General features: G+C 41.7%; 1 protein-coding gene across 1 annotated transcript; it reads right to left on the bottom strand.

Moving 5' to 3' along the window:
- Positions 1 to 1,049: 1,049 nt before the first annotated feature.
- Positions 1,050 to 11,333, bottom strand: CCNJ (cyclin J). Its single transcript, XM_064463853.1, has 6 exons — positions 11,176 to 11,333; positions 10,783 to 10,882; positions 8,755 to 8,965; positions 6,036 to 6,335; positions 5,785 to 5,944; positions 1,050 to 4,175 (listed from the first exon to the last, which is right to left on the bottom strand). The coding sequence occupies exons 2-6, from the start codon at positions 10,849 to 10,851 to the stop codon at positions 3,764 to 3,766; spliced, it is 1,152 nt and encodes a 383-aa protein (XP_064319923.1). The 5' UTR covers positions 10,852 to 10,882; positions 11,176 to 11,333; the 3' UTR covers positions 1,050 to 3,763.
- Between the last annotated feature and the right edge of the window lie 8,010 nt (positions 11,334 to 19,343).

Genomic DNA, 19,343 nt, shown 5'->3' on the forward strand with positions numbered 1-19,343 from the left:
GAAATATTGAACTGGAAAGTAGCTGGCAGTCCTTTTAAGTTGTTAGAGACAAAGGTTTGTGGGTAGTTCCTATTTTGTAATTACAGTTAAAAAAATATAAAAATTGGAGGTTCAAGGAGACAGTCTAGACAGGCTTGACTTTTGCTGCCCTAAGGGTGAGGACAAAACTTTCCATGTAATAGACATGCCCCCACCATACTGGAGCATTGCCCTTGTTCCTTAGCAGGACAGAGCAGAGCCTGCTCCTTCTCTGTCTCTAGGCCCTCTAGAAGGGTTTGCACAATCAGAGTTTATTCCTAAATGGATGCATGCAAGCTAACAGAGACCTCACAATTTCCTTTTCTAACTTTAGAATAATTAAATTCTATGTAACCTACTTAATTTTGGAGCTCTAGCCATAATCGCAGTGCCTTCTTACAAAAGTAAAACATGCACATTATTAGGAAGAACTAGAATTTCTTTTAGTAAGGAACAGTTATCAGAAACTATAAGCATCCAAAAATATTTCTGCTAGGATGCATCACATGATTTTATGCTGCCTTTGGCACAATTGGGCCTTCATAGCTATTGTAAATAACGTAAGCTCGTGTCGCTCATGCCAAAAGGTTATTCTCACATCTTCTCCTAAATGATTTCTAGTACTAGAAGTACAAGATTGCCAGTATCACTGATTTTTTTTTTTTTTTAACATGAGAACAAAATGAATTCACTCCCCTGCTCTTGAACTACTCCAGTTCTTTTGTTCTTGACTTCTTTGTTACAGTTGCACACTAGACATGCTGTTAAGTGTACAATGTTTAACATGTGCTGTGGGTGCAATTAGTTTTAAAGCCTCTTCCTGCATGATTTCCTTCCTTTTTTTTTTTTAATTGTAAAGTCAGAGTGTTCCTGGAGCTTATTATAGTGTCACAGAAAGGGGTGGGGGAGAAAGAATAAAGTCCCTACATCTTCAGCCCATACCCAAGGATGATGCAAAGACAGATTAGGGTGAGTTTACATATTTTGAAAAAGCCACACACACAAAAGCAGAATACACAGTGGAGCCTTCTTACTCAAAACTAGTTTTTATTTTTAAAAATAAGTTGAATGCATAGCACTCACACACATTCCATTGTTTTGGACATTTTGCATTTAGGAGCACCATTCTTATTTATGCCATAAAAAACACATTTTGGTTCTAATAGTAAGTACAGTGTATTTTTAATGTACACTAGTAAAGCCCTTTTAAATAATATATTGAAACTGTTCAGTGTACATTTTCTGTAGTCATTATGCAGCTGTAGTGTCAGAAAACAGACTAGGTAATAAATTAAAAACAAACAGCATGTAGTGGATCTTTTTACAGTTGACCTAGTGTCATAATCAAATAAAAAAATACCCTATTAAATGTAAATTTGCAGTATTAACTAGCTGAATAAGCCCCCACCCATTATAATTCCAGTGTTAAGTATTAGTTACATTTTTTTATATCAAATGCCTATGGGATAAATTTACTAATACCCCAAAAAAGAAGAGCCTATAGTGATGTGTCACAAATAAAGATGACAAGTTTGCTGATTTAAAGATTTTACAGAAAAAATTGCTACAGGCATCTGCTGTTATTTCAAGTCACGGTCTATTTGAAGACTGTACATTCATAGCATCAGAGGTAGTTAGAGCACCGAGTACTTGGATATAGCATTGCAACAAAATGAAACTGGCAGACGGAAGTCTGTTTCCCTCTTAAATGGGTAACAATGCTGAATAAAAACCATGGTGTCTTATGAGGTGGAAAGTCTCTACTTAACACTACTCTCAGACATGGGGGAAATATTCATTGAGAGATGGAGAGAGGAGGGGGAAAAAACCCAAAATCAAACCAACTTGCACTTAATTATGAATTGACCACACTACGCCTATTTGGAAATAGATTATTTAGCATAAAACAGAGAGGGTCTCTCTGTTTCATTCACCCTCCTATCCCCCCTTGACTTGCACATATATGCTACAAAAGCCCACAGAAAAAAAAGAATTGGGATTTATGCAAAAAACCAAACCAACAGAAACAGGATTTCTTCTCCTCAACAATAAACAGGTTTTTGTAGCATGTTATCATTCAGCCCCAGAAAGAATGAACACAGCTGCCCTCCTGAGCATTATGCTAAGGCCCCCTTCTCCTGTGATAAAGCCTTCATCTTAATATTGATAATGTATCTTAATTGCCCCTACTTTCAAAACAGTCTATGTAAGGTTCACAATACTTCAGTGTCTAAGTGGTACACCTTTTAAGTGCTGCCACTAAGACAGGGGAGAAGGTGGTAAAAGAACAAAAAAAAACCTTAAGCCCACATACTATAAAGATATTTTAAAGTACTAAGAATCCTGTCATCCGCATCTCTTCCTCCCATATTCTACCACAGGAGAAAGTCAGGTATCTTCTTGTATTTAAGAAAAAAAAATCCTCCATTAAGAGATATCTCTACCACCATTTTCATCCAAGAGTTGGATAAGTGAAGCTTTCTACCCTCAGACTATCCACTCCACAGGAGACATTGTAATTCCATAAAGTTATTTAATGGCACCTTAGTTGTGATAAAGCAGTTTACTCTGCAATATATTTTTGATCCACCCGTTTAAAAGAGCAAATCTCTGCATTTTCTTCTGGAACTCCCAAATAGTAGAAGAAAAAGTTGCCCCACTATTACCTGAGAATGTCCCTCCATTATAAAGCTCACAGAACTGGGTTTCTATAAGCATTTAACCGTACTTTTTTTGTACGAGTGATACTGTCAGTACAATTGGAGGATGCTTTCTGTTGGTTAATAATACCTCTGTGTGTGTGTGTGTACACAGAGAAATCACAGCCGCTGTAGTAGTTCTGGTACAGCACAAGTTCAGCTGAAACTTGCTCTTTTCTTCAATTACTCAATACCCCACTGCTGCACAGTAGTTCACATCTACATTCTGTGAACTCTAACACATCCCTTTGGTACTCTGCATATAGATGCCCTGAAGAACAGCCACTTGCTCTAGTCCCTCCCTTCTCTACCTTTCTCCCTCAAGTTATACCCAATTAAATGTACAAGCCAGCAGCACAGAGTAATGAGTAGAAAATTCCCTGAGTTAGTACGAAAGAGTTACTTTAAACATAAAAAAGTATAGGGAGGAGAAAAGAAGCAAAAAACATAGCGTCTATCCTGTGAGGTACAAAACAAAAACTAGCCAAAATACCAGTTAACTCAAATGCCTCAGCCTAAAGCAAATATCCAACACAAGTGCTGAAATAGGGAGTTAGCCAGATGAGATTTTGTTTCTTCCCGTGGTCCCCATGTATCTGGAGAAGTCTGGCATTCAATGGATTCTTAAGTTTCAGTAAATTGAAAGTAAGTGTTAATACTGTATGGTGGTATTACACAAATGCCTTCAAAATAATACTGCACGTCTCCTTCATTAAAAGGTAAGTCTGTAGTTAGTCCACAGCTACCTTTTGACTAGTATTTCAAAGGTGTGCGTTAGAAGCACAGAGTATTCCAGGTGCCAGAGTAAGAAATTATTACCCCAGGTATACACATTCTTTTTATAGAGTGTTCTGTGTGCTTATTTTTTGCAGTCTGTATTTCAGCTACGGTACTGGTTGCCAATCCAGTTGCTTTTTTTCTGGAAAGACAGTTTTTTAATTCTATTTGTTGCCCTCAAACTTACTTGAGGTAAAATAAAAAACCAAAATTCTCCTCAACACAAATTCCCACCCCAAACAAACAAGCACAAAACCATTTTGTACTTATCACCTCTCAAAGCAGGGAGTAATACAGGAATATCGTCCATTCACTTGATAACTCCGGTTGTAGGAGACACTTATACATGGCTTCACTTCTAGCGGAACAGCTAGTGACATTGCAGCACCAGTCTGTACGTGGCCTCGAGCCTGAACACTAGACTGTAAGGCAGCAGGGCAAGTCTGAAGTGCATAAGAAGCTGTATGATTAGATGATAATATCTGTTGACAGTTTTGCTGCTGTGATGTCTGATGGTGATACAGTAATGAAGATTGATGAGCTTGGAGGTACTGTGGTATATGCTGTTGAGAGTTAGCCTGCTGCGGAGTTGGAGCTGGGGTCTGAAACACACTCTGCTGGGCAGACTGAGCATGTTGTCCTTTTTGCTTGTTTGCTTCCTTCACATCATTATCATGTGCGCTAAAACAAATTGAAAAAGACAGAATACATGAAAATAGATATTAAAATAATTTAAATTCTTTTGGGTAAACTTTTAAGAGCTCTCTAACAAATGGTGCAGTTATCTGAATGCTTCCAAAGCTTTTTTCTTTAAACAAGATAAAATAATCTAAGGTTATAAAATTTCTTTCCTTAGGATAAAGTTTCTTTTCAGCATTTCACTTCACAGCAATACAAAATGCAGATAAAAGCCAAGTACAATAAATAATAGAGCGATATCTAAAATTACCAGTGCAATAAAGTCAGCTAGTGTACTACAATAAAGCGCCAGATTACTAGAATCTGGAATTGAAACTTAATTGCTGCTTCTACCTCATTTAAATTGGGTAACAGAGTAGAGGGGTTTTAAAGATCTGCATTTCAGTACTTAAAGATCATATGTATATTTATATTGGAAACCGCTTTGGGGAGTGGAAATACTCCCCCGCCCCTTTCTTTGAGCCCACCCAGTAGTTTAAGCTAGACAGTTTAGCTCATCTGAATTCCCTCTGATTTACACCCATCTCAAATATATTTAGACACACTCCTTCTCTTGCTCTTATGCTGAGGTTAAGCAGGTGCCACCCCTATGCACTTCAGTCAAGCCTAAATATCTTAGTTTTTTGGTACTGCCTATATGGGGTAGATCTCTCAAAGACAACTGGGGATCAACCCCTCACCAGTTTTTCCTAAAAAACTGCTAACTTTTTATGGTGCACTGCAAAGATGACTGAAAGACTTCACCCCCCGCAACCGTTCCAGAGCAATACTGAAAACAGTTCTGCCACAGCACTTGTGTGCTTTACGTACTACCCCTTTCATGACACATCTCAGTGAAGCCAAAAGAGGCCTTCAGGGCTGATGATGTCATGCTTATGAGGAAGATGCGATTGTTCCAGATACAGCTGTTCTGTGCATCTACTGAGCACAACTGTATTGAGATCTGTGCAAGAGCAAACTTCTGTAGGAGGAAAGCAGTTATGTTATAGGTGTTGATCTTAAGGTTTAGAATAAAAGAACTGATTGTGTAACATCCCTTCCCAGTAAGGTTCCCTTGGTATTCATTGGCATTGTTTTCTCATGTCAGCTGCATCTCTCCACTGCAGTGCAAAAACGGATACAACCCCCTGGCCCTTTTCTCCCTACAAAGTTGGACACTCAAACAGTCTGTGTGTTTGATTCATAATCTGTTTGGAGCATCCCTTGAACTTCCAAGGCATTGAGTCTTCAGAGTAAGTAGGAGCTCCTATGCCTTCGATACTCTTCACTATCTCTTTTCCTCTCTGAGCAGACTACAGAGATCAGGAATCAGTTATTTAACAGATTCTCAAAGCATGCCAAAAGATGTTCAGTGGAACTGGAAGGCTGAGGTTGATTTGTTGAAAGAACAAGAAAGAGGTTAGATCTGGTAAGTTTTTCTTTTTTGGAAAGAAAAAAACATTCATTACCTAATAATATTACCTAACTCAAGTATTTTTAGAATAGAAAAACTGAAATTCAAAAAGCAATTTACTTTCAGTGCTAACAGCAATTAAACATACCAACAGATGTGCAAATGGGCTTAAAAAAATCCCTGCTGTTGTTAACTTACATTAATAGTCGTTCAATACATGGCACTAGGAAATCCCAGGAGTAGGCGGTAAGATGATGCAGCCGGGTAGGCCATGTTGGTGAGAGACGCAAGATAATCCTTGAAGAAGCTACACATGCAGTAGCAACTAAAGAAGGGGCATAATTTAAAAATGCATGATCTAGAAAGAGGGAATAAGAAAAAGATTCATTTAAATCGGACATTGTATGTCAAGAAGACAAAGAAGTCATTACCTGAAATACGTAACTCACCTTGCAGCGATACTTCCAGAAAGTAATCAGCATATTTTGCCATATATAACTTAGTCTTCTCTAAGCAAACCATTGGCCAGCCATCATGAAGATCAGTCTCATGGACAGCAATAGAAAGATAATAGTCGATGAAATGAGCAGCAGTCGGGAGGCACAAATTCCACTGAAATGTTTCTAACAACAACAACTCCATATGAAGTAAATTCTGTTTTGTTAGTACCAAATTCATGTTAGTCATACAACCCAAGCTGTTCAACTGTTCAAGTTTGGGAACACTGTCTTCCTTTTCTTCAAATTTACCTTCAGGTGAACAGAAAGAGGAGGGAAAAAAAAGGTTCAGCACAAGTGAACTATGAAACAGATTGTATCTAATGTCAGTGTTGGTCATTTTTCAATTTTACTATGTCAAACAAGCCAGACACTTTCCTGCAGATGCAAAGCTCAAATGGAAGATGCCATCAGAGACAAAAAGGGGTATGTACTATAACGGGCTGAATTTTAGCAGATAATGTCAGGCACTGTGTAGGATATTGTGCAGTGCCATGTTTCCTGTCGGGTTTCCCGCCCCAGCACACAGAAGCTGGTTGCCAGGAACAGAAGCTGTATTAGGACATCACTGGCACTGCACACACAAGTTTTTGCCACCAAATTATTGTATACTGCACCCCCATCATCAGTGAAACACCACCGTGATGTGACTCGGCACACACAACACTACAGCATTTGGCTTTAATCACCCTCCCGCCCCCACACACCTTTTTGTTTCTAAAACTCTAATTAGAGTATAGCTACAGCTCTAGCCAACGTGGCTGCTTTTAAAGCCTGTTATGGTAGGTATGTTTTTACATTTGATAGCTGATACACTGCTCCAGCATTTCAAACAAGCGGATTTCAGCAATGTACACCTGAAAACCCACACTACCATATATACTGTTTCAACTTTAACACTGCTAGTGGCTTCAGCTTTCCTTGGACTTCAACTTGCCAGGCCTGTATGTTTTGAGCCTGAAGCGAAATTGTATATGTAGAAAACCCATTAAGAGAAACAAGTGTCACATTTCCATACAGTTTGCCATATGGTTGTGCTATTTCAATTTCATTGCAAATTCTTTCCATCTTACACTCTCTATTCAGTACTACACGGTATGTTGTAAATGCACATTTTTAGAGAGTTTTGCAGGACTGAACATACTGAATGTTTGCTATTTTTCAACAGTGGAGGTACTTATACAGAACTTAATCCAACACCAGTCCCAGTCTGTTGGTTTTTGTTTCCCATACTCTAGTAATTACAGAAATAAAATCTCCAGGAGTCACATAACAATTTCTCTTACCACTTCTATGACCTTATCAGATATATCACAGTGTAATTTGTCCAACTTATTGCACCACTAATTTAACTGCTCGTTTAAGCCACACAGGGCAATAGTTTAAAATAGCATTCTGGTAGGTGCTTTCTGAACCAATTCAGACACTGCTTCTCGGAGAGCAAGTACTCCACACTCTTGGAGCTCTATTTGCAGCTTGTTATGAAAGATGGCAGAGGTGATTTATTCTTTTTTTTTTTAAAGAAGTGTAATGCTTTTCAGAACATGAATTTAATTTGAAAATCTGGCATCAGTTCAGAGCCAATCCATCTTCCTAAATGGATTACACTGGTTTCTGAGGCAAGTATGGTTTTCATACTCAGCACCTCTTTGCCAGGACAAGATTGCTGGCTGGTGGCATCCAGTCAGTTTACCTCCTGAAGAATCTAAAATAACCCTTCTTATTTAACTGTTCTGCTGAATAGCTGTGTTGGTGGAGACGGGATGCAACAAAAGGAAGCAGTATACCAAAAATAGCCAACACCTCAGCGCTCTGGTTTTCTAGCGAAGAAGGCCTTGAGCTACATTATATATCTTATTTGAGAAAATAAAAATAGATTCAGAGATCAGCAGAAACTGAACCATCAGTTAGTTCTGCTGCCAGGACATGTTTCTCGGCACCTACTGGTTTAAGAACAAGTGCCAGCAGGTATCCCAGCAAACTATACCCGTATCTCTTTGGGGACATCTGAAAGGGGTCCACAAACGTCAAAAGATACACACACACCACAAGAATCTAGCCAAAGGCAATATAAGCAGCACTGTTCATAATGAGTGTTTGTAATTAATTCTGTCTTCAGAGTACTGTGCATTCACCAACATTACATTTCATATGTGACAATGCAGGATGTATGTTAGCCTTAGCTTGCTTAAAGAACGTTGCAATTTATGAAATCTAAAGTATTCCAGAACCACGCAGCACCATCAGCAGGGTGCAGTACAGTCTACATATGGTTTATTTAATTTCTTCCTTTATCACAAGTATGCAAATTTCTCATTTCCAGCACTGGATCTGCCTATTTTGAGATGTCCTCAGAAACACAATCTTTCTGTTCCTACAATACAGCTCTGAAAAAGTTCACCTTAGAATAATTTGCCTCCAAACATAAACACTGATTTTTAATTGCAGTTTGTTTTTTCTCCCCTCAGTTTCACCAAGCGCCAAGAGAAGTCAAAACAAGAGTCTAAAGAAAGGCTCTACCAATTAGGCCAAACTGATATACAGTGATCTACCTGTCCTTTATAACCACTTTTTTCCCCATCTGTTATATCCCATCAAGACGCAGCTTGTATTTCGCAGTAGAACCTGTATTGCTCTAGTTAAATTGCTCTATTTGGAGCTACATACTTACTTGCTAAAAGTAAACAGGAAAGAGCGACCACATGCAGCTGCTGGATAGATATGTCATAACGATCCATAAAGAGGTCCAACAGATACACAGCTAGATGTCGTGCAGCAGGACAGAGTCTGAACCGATTGCTCACAATGGCAATCAGATCTGCAAAGTATCTTCTCAGATGTAACTGGGGAGATTGGCCTTTGTAGGAGGGCAGCTTCAGCTCCTAGATGGACAGCAGTATGTAACTTTATTAAAACCACCATCTTGTTTGAATTGGTATCAGATTAATATAGCTGATATTCTCAAATTTATCATGGAATTTTCAAAGGATTTCTCCCCTCTTCCTCCTGCTCCCATCATTTCAGTGTCCCTTTTTGCAGAACAAAATCTATTTGTTCTATTACAGAAGACCCAAGAAATAATTTAGTTCTGCATAACATTAACATCATAATTTAAAGTTTAACATCTCTTCATTGGGCAATTGGCTAAACTGACTTTAGCTTTTACCGATTCTATGCGTTACCTCTACTGCAAAGGGTGCACCTCCCAGCAGGGAAATAGCAAGGGTACATGAGTACTTCTCAGCAGCTTAACTCAACCCCCTCTTGCTACAGCTCAATCTGAGCAATTAGAATTTGCACTGAAGCGTCTAACATGTTCCAATGCTGCCAGTTCTCCTGCAGGTGCCTCCAGGAGGACAAGGGCACTAAGAGCTAGCTGGAGGTAGCAACAACGTTAGGAAGAGGAATAGGGTGTGCATGTGTAAACCTTTACTACATGCATATGTTTAAACCCTGACTTAATCTGATCTGATTGATGTTGCACTGACACTGATTACAGGGTGCTCTCAGGCATTTAGTTAAGCGTACATAAACCTCACACAGCCTCAGATTTGAGGGGGACACCCCACAAAACAAAAGCCCTGTCAACACCACAGATGAGAAAAACATGATCTCTTTCGAATATAAAATTTGGACTGGTAGAAAGAACACTCCCAGGCTCCTGCCTAGTAGCTAGTATCTCCTCTTGTATACAGCAGAACAGCAGTGCCGTCTTCTGTTATCATGAATAAATTTATGAGTTAGATTGTGCAACCCAGATTAAGTAGGATTTTGAGTACAATTAAATTTCCAGTGGGACAGTCTGATGACATCAAGCTGGAATGGAATCACCCAAAATTTTCAAAGCCTTAAGGTCAATTCAAAGTTCTGAAACATGCTATTGAAGTGGGGAAAAAAACAAAACCACACAAACCAACAAAACCCTCACCCATACCTACTAAGCTTTAAAATTCACCTCTCACAACACTAACTTAGCTTTAACAGTGGTAATTCTGGTAACAAATAAATTATCCTTTCCTTCTTTTGTGTTTCCCCCCTGCCCCTGCAAACAAAAAAAAAAAAAGTCGCTTTAGCAGTCACACCTTCAAGAAAGATAATCCACTCATCAGGAACTATCGGGCAGTAAAAGGACGTTTTTAGTAGGTTCAGTCATTGTAAACGGATTTTCAGCTCTGTGCGCAAGATGTGCTCTATTATGAAAGCAGCCCCAAAGAGCGGCTTTGGGTCAGTCCAAGCAACTTCAAAGCAGTATCGCCTAAACCCTCCTCTGTTCTCACTGCACCTAGTGTTTGGTGCCTTGGTTTGTTTGGGGCGGGGGGGGGGGGGGGGGGGGAGGGTTGTTAAGGCTGGATCACAACGCTTTCTGCAGAGTCTAAGCTCGGACCCACCTACACATCCCAACAGGCGAACCCAGCGCACCGCCACCCCTTTGCTTTTTTTTTTTTTTTTAAACCGCGTAGAGAGAGAGAGAGAACAGCCTCATCAGACAGATAACCTGTCAGGGCTGAGGACGGACAGCCCCAGCACGGACTGAGGGGACGAGGCACCCTGTTCGCGGTTTGGAGGAGCCAACTCCGCCGCAGCCCCGCCGGCCGCCCCCCAGCGCTCCCCGCCCGCTCCCTCCGGAGGGCCGGCCCCGATCGCAGCCCCCACAAAGGCACCGGGGCCGCCGACCCTCCGCTCCCCCGCGCCGGGCTACCTTATAGCGAAGGGCTTGGTGGATGTCGGTAGCCAGCTGTCCTGTCCACCACTGCGCCTCCAGCTCCATCGGCGGGGCGGCGCGGCACGGCCGCCGGGGCCTGGGGCAGAGGGGAAAAGCGGCGCTGGCTGAGGGCGGGCGGGCAACGCCACCCTCGCCCCCTCCTCACTCGCCCACCCGTTAAACGCGATCAGCTGCCTCCCGCGCCGCGGGCCCGCCGCCCCCCGCCCGCCATGCCGGGCACAAGTGAGGCTCGTTAGGCCACCCCCTCCCGCCGTAAGGGCACAGCTGGGGTGAGGCGGGGGCGCGGAGGAGCGGACAGCCCCAGGAGAGGGCGATGGCGCCCCGACAAAGGCCGGCGGCGCTTCCCCCCTCCCCGAAGCCACCACTCACCCTACGCAGCGGCGCGGGCGGCGGCGGGGCCTGGCCCGGGGCACCTGAGCGCGGTGCGGCGTCCCGAGGCCTCCCCCGCCGCCATCAGGCGGCGCCGCCCGCCGCGCCCATTGTTAAAGGGACGAGCGGGGCGGCCTGTGTACAAAGGCAGGCAGCGCCCGCACGCGGCCGGGCCGGCCGCCAATCGCCTGGCGCCTTACAGCACAGCCCGCCCGCCAGGCGCCAATCAGGACGCGACGCTCATGGGGCGCGACGGGCCCGCGCGGCTGCCGTAGCCGCCCCGGTAAAGGCCCGGGGAGGAGGATGAGGAGAAAGAAGGAGAAGGGGGTGGGCGCGCCGCTGGGAGCAGTCCTCCGGGGCCTCGCTTTCGCCCTTCCACGGGGATCCCAGGCACGGTGTAACCCGTACCGGGGGCTGCGAGGCCTTCCCGCCAGGTGTCTCGGGAGAGCCGGGTTAGCAGGTCTTTCCCCGGCTGGAGCATACAGGTGCTCACCCCCGCCCGAGCACCTGACAGCACCCCTCTCCTTTCCTTCTGATGCTCTTTCCCTCTTGATTAAACTGTGAGGTTTTTAACACGTGGGGTGATTGTGTCAGGAGCTGTATCTCATTTAGGGCAGTGATTGTGGCCCTGTACTTGGCACTGGTGAAGCCGCACCTCAAATACTGTGTTCAGTTTTGGGCCCCTCACTACAAGAAGAACATCGAGGTGCTGGAGCGTGTCCAGAGAAGGGCAGCGGAGCTGGGGCAGGGTCTGGAGAGCAGGTCTGATGAGGAGTGGCTGAGGGAGCTGGGGGTGTTCAGTCTGGAGGAGGCTGAGAGGAGACCTTATCGCTCTCTGCAACTACCTGAAAGGAGGTTGCAGTGAGGTGGGGGTTGGTCCCTTCTCCCAAGTTACTAGTGATAGGATGAGAGGAAATGGCTTCACGCTGCATCAGGGGAGGTTTAGATTGGATATTAGGAACATTTTCTTCACTGAAAGAGTGGTCAGGCATTGGAACAGGCTGCCCAGAGAGGTGGTGGAGTCGCTGTCCCTGGGGGTATTCAAAAGATGTGTAGATGTGGCACTTTAGGGTATGGTTTAGGAGGCATGGTGGTATTGGGTTATTGGTTAGGCTTGATGATCTTAGAGGCCTTTTCCAACCTTAACGATTCTACGATTCTCTTACGCTTCTGACACATTTTCCCTTTAGCAGTGAAGGACGTGCACCTCTTGGGCTGCAAAAGCTGTGAGGCTCAAGTATTAGCTTTATCTTGTGGATGAGCTCCTGTTCACTGCTAGCTAAATTCCAGGGAGGTTTGTAATTAGTTGTAATTAGCTTCCTCCTTTTAAACAGTCTGTGCCCTTCACCTGAGTGAAGAGGCCTCTGTGTTCTGGTGGGTGATTACTAAAAGGAGCTCCCACTTGTGCTTCTGGTTTAGCAGTAGGTGCTGTGCACCTGTTCTGTATTCAGAAGACCTTTTTCTAGATGCTTTCCACTTGTTGGTAAACCCCCGCTGTGGAGATCTTATGAAATAATGCTTGGTGCTTTATAGGAGTTTACATATTTGAATTCCTAAATATCCAACCAACCAGCTAATGAGAATGTAAAACTTAGTGCAGTGAACAATGCAAAGTGATGGAGAAGAAATATTGAGGGAGTATATTTAATTTTTTTTGTACCCATGCTCAGACATTTTTTTTTTTTAAATTAAGAAAATGGAAACCAACTTTTTGACATAACCAGTTTAATGACTGTAAAAGCATGTACCTGTCAACATGCATGTCTAATAGGCAGTCCTATGGACTTCAGTGATCCATTTTATCTGAGGAAGTGTGCTCATATGTGGAAGCCCTTGTTTTTGAGGCCACGGTTCTTGGGCAGTTTCCATTTATGACAGATTTCATTATGTAATTAATGTAGTTTTCTGAAGAAAATGAGAGGAAAAATGCTTCTAATTTTTGTGCATGCATACATAATTGAGAAAATGCTTCAAAATACTATTTAGATTAGCTATCTGAGATCTGTGGGCTATTGACAATGCAGCATTTTCCTGTTCTAGTGTCTTTTAGTCTCATTTCTGTATGTTGATAGACAAGTGCATGCTCAAGCTAATTTTGATATTTGCAGGTACACTGTTTTAAAATTATTTTTCCTGAAGAAAGGTAACACCAAATATTATTTTTCAAGGGCATGATAAATCTCAAAAATGGATTCCTGATGGAGACACAGTCATTCACAACACCTTTATGGCCTTCAAACATATGTTGCCTGCTTGAAGAGGAGGAAGCTAATAAATACCAATGTGTCAAAAACCTGTTACAATGGGCCCAAACAGGGAAGAGATGTTTCTACTCCTACATATTGGGAGAATTCACTATTAGTACTGCTACCTCCCCTTAGAGCTTTTTAACCACCACGAGGATTAGTCTGTTGCTGAACTGTTGAGTGTGGGGGAGGGAAGAGCACATACTTGCTGGTTTATTTCTCATATGTGCTTGTCTGACATGGATAGGAAACATAATCCTGACAAAGCTATGTATTCTGAGAACTATTTTATTTATACATAGTAATCAGATGAAACAACTACACCATAGTTACTTGCAATGCAACAAAGATGACCGAGCTGTGGAACTACCTATTTCAGATCCTTGTAATGCTTCCACATTGCCTCTTTCCAAGTTGCTATGTGCCCGTTACCACCTATTTTAATTTAGTTATTAATCTTGTGAACAGTTATGTGTATGTCTGCTTTTCATGCAATCAAAAGATAGGTTTGGAAAGAGCCTCGTCATCCTGCTTAAGGCCAGGATTGCTTCTAATGTACACTTTATGATCTTAGAGACATCCAGAAAATCATCCTATTAAAAAAGCCAAAGCGCTTCTGTACAGCCATGTTGTTATCTGCAGGAAGCATACATCTCTGCTTACGCCACAGCCCCAACTGGAAAAATTGAGAACAGTCTTTGAGCCTACAAACTGAGGCTGTTTGCTTTCAGAGCCTGGAGTTTCCAAGATCAGAGTTTAGGGGTTTAAATGGGAGTGTGAGTAGTGAAGCTGTAATAAGAATAGGTTAATACAGCTGCTTTGCTTGTCTTATAATCAGTCCCAAAAGTAATAACCAGTGGTATTTTTTTAAAATGGTGCAGATTTTATCTACTTTTGGTAGTCAAGGCTGTGCACAGTACTCTTAAGTATTTCCACCTTCGTCCCCTGTGTGTAAGTCAGGGTAGAATCAAAACATAGTCAGTCCTTGGAATAAATGGAGGATATTAAAGATTACTTTCAGTGGCAGTAGTTAGGTTTTCATTAGCAAGAAACTGGCAGTGTGGAGTTTTTTACGTATGTGTGGTATATGGAACCTGGGAGAATAGGAAACAGAGCTAGATGTTATGAAACCGTTTTGAAATGGGTATCCTCTTTCTGTGAATGGCTGTGAATCACCTAAGACACACATATTTGCTTAAGGGGGAAATGAGATTGGCTGTGAGAGCTGCTGGCTGTGCTTTGAAAAGGTGTCAGATAGCAAGAAGCACCGTTATTCTTGGAATTCCCCAAGAAAAATTATGACCCTGAACTACATCCAAAACAGGCTAGAAGGTAACCTGTGAAATCTGGACTAAAACGTTTGTAACATTTTTTTGTGGAATCTTCTAAAGAGAATGCTGCTGAAATCTTAAAATTTATGGACCTGTAACTCACAGGTTATAGTCCTAACACAATTTCAGACATAGCGGGTGAGCTGATTTCTCTTTGTAGTGCCTGGGTGGTCAGATCTGTATCTCAGGTGTTGATGCATGTGTTTATGTGTTTAAGCTGCTTTTTCCTCCCCTAATTTTTTGGTGGTTCTTCTTGGCCTGTGGAAGAAGAAATGTGGCTTTTAAAATAGCAATGAAGAACTTGCAGGTAACTGCCAAGTACAGCAAATACTCTGATCTTGAGAGCCACCATCTTTGGTATATTGTTTTAGTGTTAATGGTGCATTGACCACAGAGTACAACAGTTCCTGAATGCTGACACATTGCTTTACTTGTGTGCCTGTTGTCATAAAATAAGTCTTTGAAGTTTGGATTTGTCTTGACTGGCAGAATTAGATGAATCAGTCACTTCAGCGACATAAGCAGAGTCCAGGACAGAAACTGAATTCTGGGGAGACATAGCACTGAAATACTTAAATAATGGCTCAATCACTGTGTTAATTGTTGTTTTGTTTATTGGTATTGCTTTTGTGTTGATGCTCCTTGGTTGTTCTCATCTGATTAAAGAGATGATAATTCTGTAAAAGGTATTTTTGAAGAACTGCACTTTTGGAGTTGGAATGTAAGAGAATCTCAGTTTTGTAGAACTGAACATTATTTAAAAAAATCATTTGAACTTAGTTTCTGTGTTTCTCAGGGCTGGGAAAGCTAGCTCTGCTTTTTTTTTACTGTGCTTGTTGATCTTATTTTCAGACAAAGGCTGCATCTGATGACATTCACAGCAGTAATATTTCAAGGGCATTTAATTAAAGGGAATGAATCACTCTAAAGACAGGACCATAACTGCTCGCAGCTCTTTTGCAGCATGATGGTAGATGAAATGTGGCATGTTGGTAGAAAGAGTTATAACACTTCAGAAGCATTAGTGAGGGCGGTCTCCTACTGAAAGTACTCCAGGGTTGTATTTATAAATGCCTGTACTAAATGTTAAAGATACCCTGTGGGTAAGATTTTCAAAGGTGTCTGGGGATTTGGATTCCCAGAATAGCTGCTAAAATGTGATTATTAGATTTAAACTTAGCTGGTAAATATCCTTTGGAACTGTTGACTGTAGTTGTTAATATGGCTATGAAGAGAGAAAGCATCTGAGAATGCTCTGGCCTGTATGATACATGGTTCTCACTAAGCATTTTAATAAACAGTTTGGCTTTAAGTGTTTCCCCATCCTCTGGGAAGCTGTTATAAAAATGTGTGCCCATGAATGTTTTATTTGGCATTTGGATACCTGGATATGTTTTTGACTTGTTTTTTCTTGCTGGATGAAGGAAGCGTTCATATAAGTGGAAGAGTATTGGTGGATGTAATTTGTACCGAGGGGTGGTTCTTTTCTGTAAGTCATACTCTCCGTTTAGGAAATAACTTTGTCAGTAACTAAAAGGATCAGAGGAATTTTGCATCTAAAGCAGATGTACTTCCTGCTTGGAAGGCTTCAGCTTATTTGACTGGAACTTAAGGAAGGTTACTCGTGCAGTTAGCCCAGGAATGGAGGGGTAGAGCAGTTAGTGATATGTTCCTGTCAAACATATTTTGATTTTTAGTTACATCCTAAGAATTTAAGTGGGCAAAGTGACCTGTTCCTTTTAATTTCAAACTTAAGTTCCAATAAAGAGGACTTTTTTTATATATAATATTCAGGGCTGCCAAATTAGGAGCCGGCCCAGGCAGAGTACCACAAAGTTAATGCTTTTGTCTGCTAGTGGTTGCCATGGAGGAGAGCTGCATTTAGATGTGGGCTGACATCCACAGGGCATTTGGTCTTTGCAGTGCTTCTTATTGAAGTACTTGACTAGTAGGTTTTCAGCTCTGTAGCCAGGCACAAGGAGAAAACTTCACAATTCCAGGTTCTGGCTAATGAAAACCCAACTGCTCCTACTGAAAGTAACCATCAATATCCTGTTCGTTCAGAGGTCTTACTGAGCATGTTTTGAGCCTGTCCTGATTGACAGGCACAGGGGTACGGCAGGGATATGTAGAGCACTGTACTTACTTTTAGGTAAGGGAAGGCTGCTATTAGGTCCTTCAGGAGCTGTCTTTGGGCTGAAGAAACCCAGATCACCCAGCCTTTCTTCAAAGGATAAGTGCTCCAGTCCCCAACCATCTTGGTGGTCATTGATGAATTTGCTCCAGTTAGTCAATGTACTTGCTATACTGGGGGGAAGAGGGGGTCCCAAAGCTGGATGCAGTATTCTGGGTGTGGTCCAATGACTGCTAAGTAGAGAGTAATAATCACTTTTTATTTACTTGCTATGGCCCTGTTAAAGCAGGCCAGATGCTGTTTGCCTTCTTCCATGCTAGAGCATATTGTTGGCCCATGTTCACCTTGCTACTGCGGGAGTCTTCAGCTTCCCTGTAGCGCTGACTGGTCTATGTTGCACTCTCTTCCAGAATGTTTGCCAAAGTCATAGCATGGTTTACTCTGTGTCCACGAGGCAAAAAAGCAAACATGAAGAATGATAAATTTCAGCGAACTTGGGCCTGGGGTAAATCCTGCCACACCCCATAGGCTTTATGTGTGTTTCAAGCACTGTGCTCCTTGATCTGTTATTTAGAAGTGCTGCACCTTATTTGGTTGTGTTGGTAGTGATGAACTTGTGGTTTGGTGTTGCAGTATATAGGAATAATGTGCCCTAATCTGATCATAGATCACAATGAGATCTGTGTCCTGGTTCTGCAACAGTGTCTCATGGATGTGGCCAATTCTGCATCTGATAGTCAGAGTCCAGGGGCTCTGTAACGTAATGTAACCTTTGTGTCTCACTATGCTGAAAGATTGGAGTTTTTTATATGTTTGGGACACATTTTACTGAAGGAGCTGATTAACTATATCATATTTGGTTAGTGTGTGGATGTACCTTTCTCAAGGTTTATGGACAAATAGACCCTTCACTTCTGCTTCCTAAATTAATCTTATGCTATTCAGTGCATAATTATCTAGTCACAACACATCTAGTTGAGACGTGTTAAGACATGAGTCAGTAGTCTTTATTTTCACTCACTGCATTATGACTCATTATACCCTCTACATTATTACAAATGCAGAAACATACATCCATTTGGATATCGTTAAAAGCACTGTGATAGCTGGTTTAAGAAGTGAGTTAAATGAACAATCCAGTTGAAAGAATATATGGATGGAAGGGTAAAATGAACTCAAACTGTTTGGTTTCACAGCTTATTGCCAGTGGTACTCCCATCTGAAACTGTCAGGGTCTCCATGTGGGACTGTTTGATGAACACCTATGCAGATTGGTATACAGGCTCTGCCTGGAACAGGTAGTTAACACCTCGTGGGACAAAGGGCTCAGAGGTAAGTCTTTTTATGTTTAAGTTAATCAGTAATGACTGTTTCTCTAACAATGAGGAAACAGACAGTATTAAGATAAGTTCTGCTCCAGGAAGAAAAAGGCAATCCCTACCACCACCACTGTGTAAGAAATGACAGGAATTGGTGAGATGTTGCTCATTCTGCACCTTAACCAACCTCAGACTTGGAGGAAAAGTGCTGTCAAGAGTCAGTGTGCATCTGTGACTGGGCTCTATTTAGTTGCTTTGCACATTGCATTGCTGTGATCGTGTGCACCATTTCTAATAAAGTCATATGTTGTTTTTTCTGTCCCATTCAGAATTACTTTGAGGACAATGTGTAAAAACCAGATCTTTTGCACTGTTGGCAAAATGGAGTCATATTTGCTTAGCATGTTGAGTGAGAAACACTGCATGTGAAAAAAGATATAAATCTTAGACTGAAATTAAGAGAGAGCAATATGGTAAATAAACAGTATCTGTGAAACGCTGATATATTACCATATTTTAAATTTGTACAAGATTCTTTTTGGCAAGAAAACAAACTATCACTTCATGTTTCTCCTCTCGCTAATGGCCTCAGTCTTAAGAAATGCCAGACTGTTTTCTTTTCTTTATGTGGTGGTCTAACAATTTCAAAACAGATGGCAAAAGTCAATCTTTGTGTTTGAGCCACTGCTTTGCTTAGTATGTGACTGTGACTAGAGTAGGTATTCCTTGTAAGAAATAATTTGATAGATACTGCTGGGTGTTTGTTTTGTGAGAGTTTGTCACATTTTGTAAATTACTCTTTGCTTGAAAATGCTTGTAGAATTCTTTTGAGTTTACCATCTGCAGTTTGCAATTTACTTTGTTACTTAGCTATAAAAGTCAAGTGGTATTTTTGTTGGTTCCTGGTTGTTTTTTGTAAATAATCACCAGAATTGATTTGAACTGAGTTCTGAACCTCTTTTAAAAGTTTTACAAACATAAACAGTGCCATTTGAAGTTATCCCATTGTATGTGTCACTGTGTTTATATGCTTAAAACTGGCGTTCTGTGTCTGCACAGTGCTGTAGGGGAGCAGGAGCTCTGGACCGCAGAAGGTGAAGGGAAATGCCTCTCAGTAATGTTGGGGTGAATATGTAGC

This window comes from Phalacrocorax carbo, chromosome 12 (assembly GCF_963921805.1).
Source record: "Phalacrocorax carbo chromosome 12, bPhaCar2.1, whole genome shotgun sequence".
Classification (NCBI taxonomy): domain Eukaryota; kingdom Metazoa; phylum Chordata; class Aves; order Suliformes; family Phalacrocoracidae; genus Phalacrocorax; species Phalacrocorax carbo.

What these genes read in the sequence shown, in the direction of transcription:
- CCNJ (XM_064463853.1), bottom strand. Translation starts at nt 10,851, where the DNA reads ATGGAGCTGGAGGCGCAGTGGTGGACAGGACAGCTGGCTACCGACATC. An exon ending in ACCAAGCCCTTCGCTATAAG is followed by an intron (nt 8,966 to 10,782) that starts GTAGCCCGGCGC and finishes CTGTCCATCTAG; the next exon opens with GAGCTGAAGCTGCCCTCCTA. An exon ending in TCTGGAAGTATCGCTGCAAG is followed by an intron (nt 5,945 to 6,035) that starts GTGAGTTACGTA and finishes CCCTCTTTCTAG; the next exon opens with ATCATGCATTTTTAAATTAT.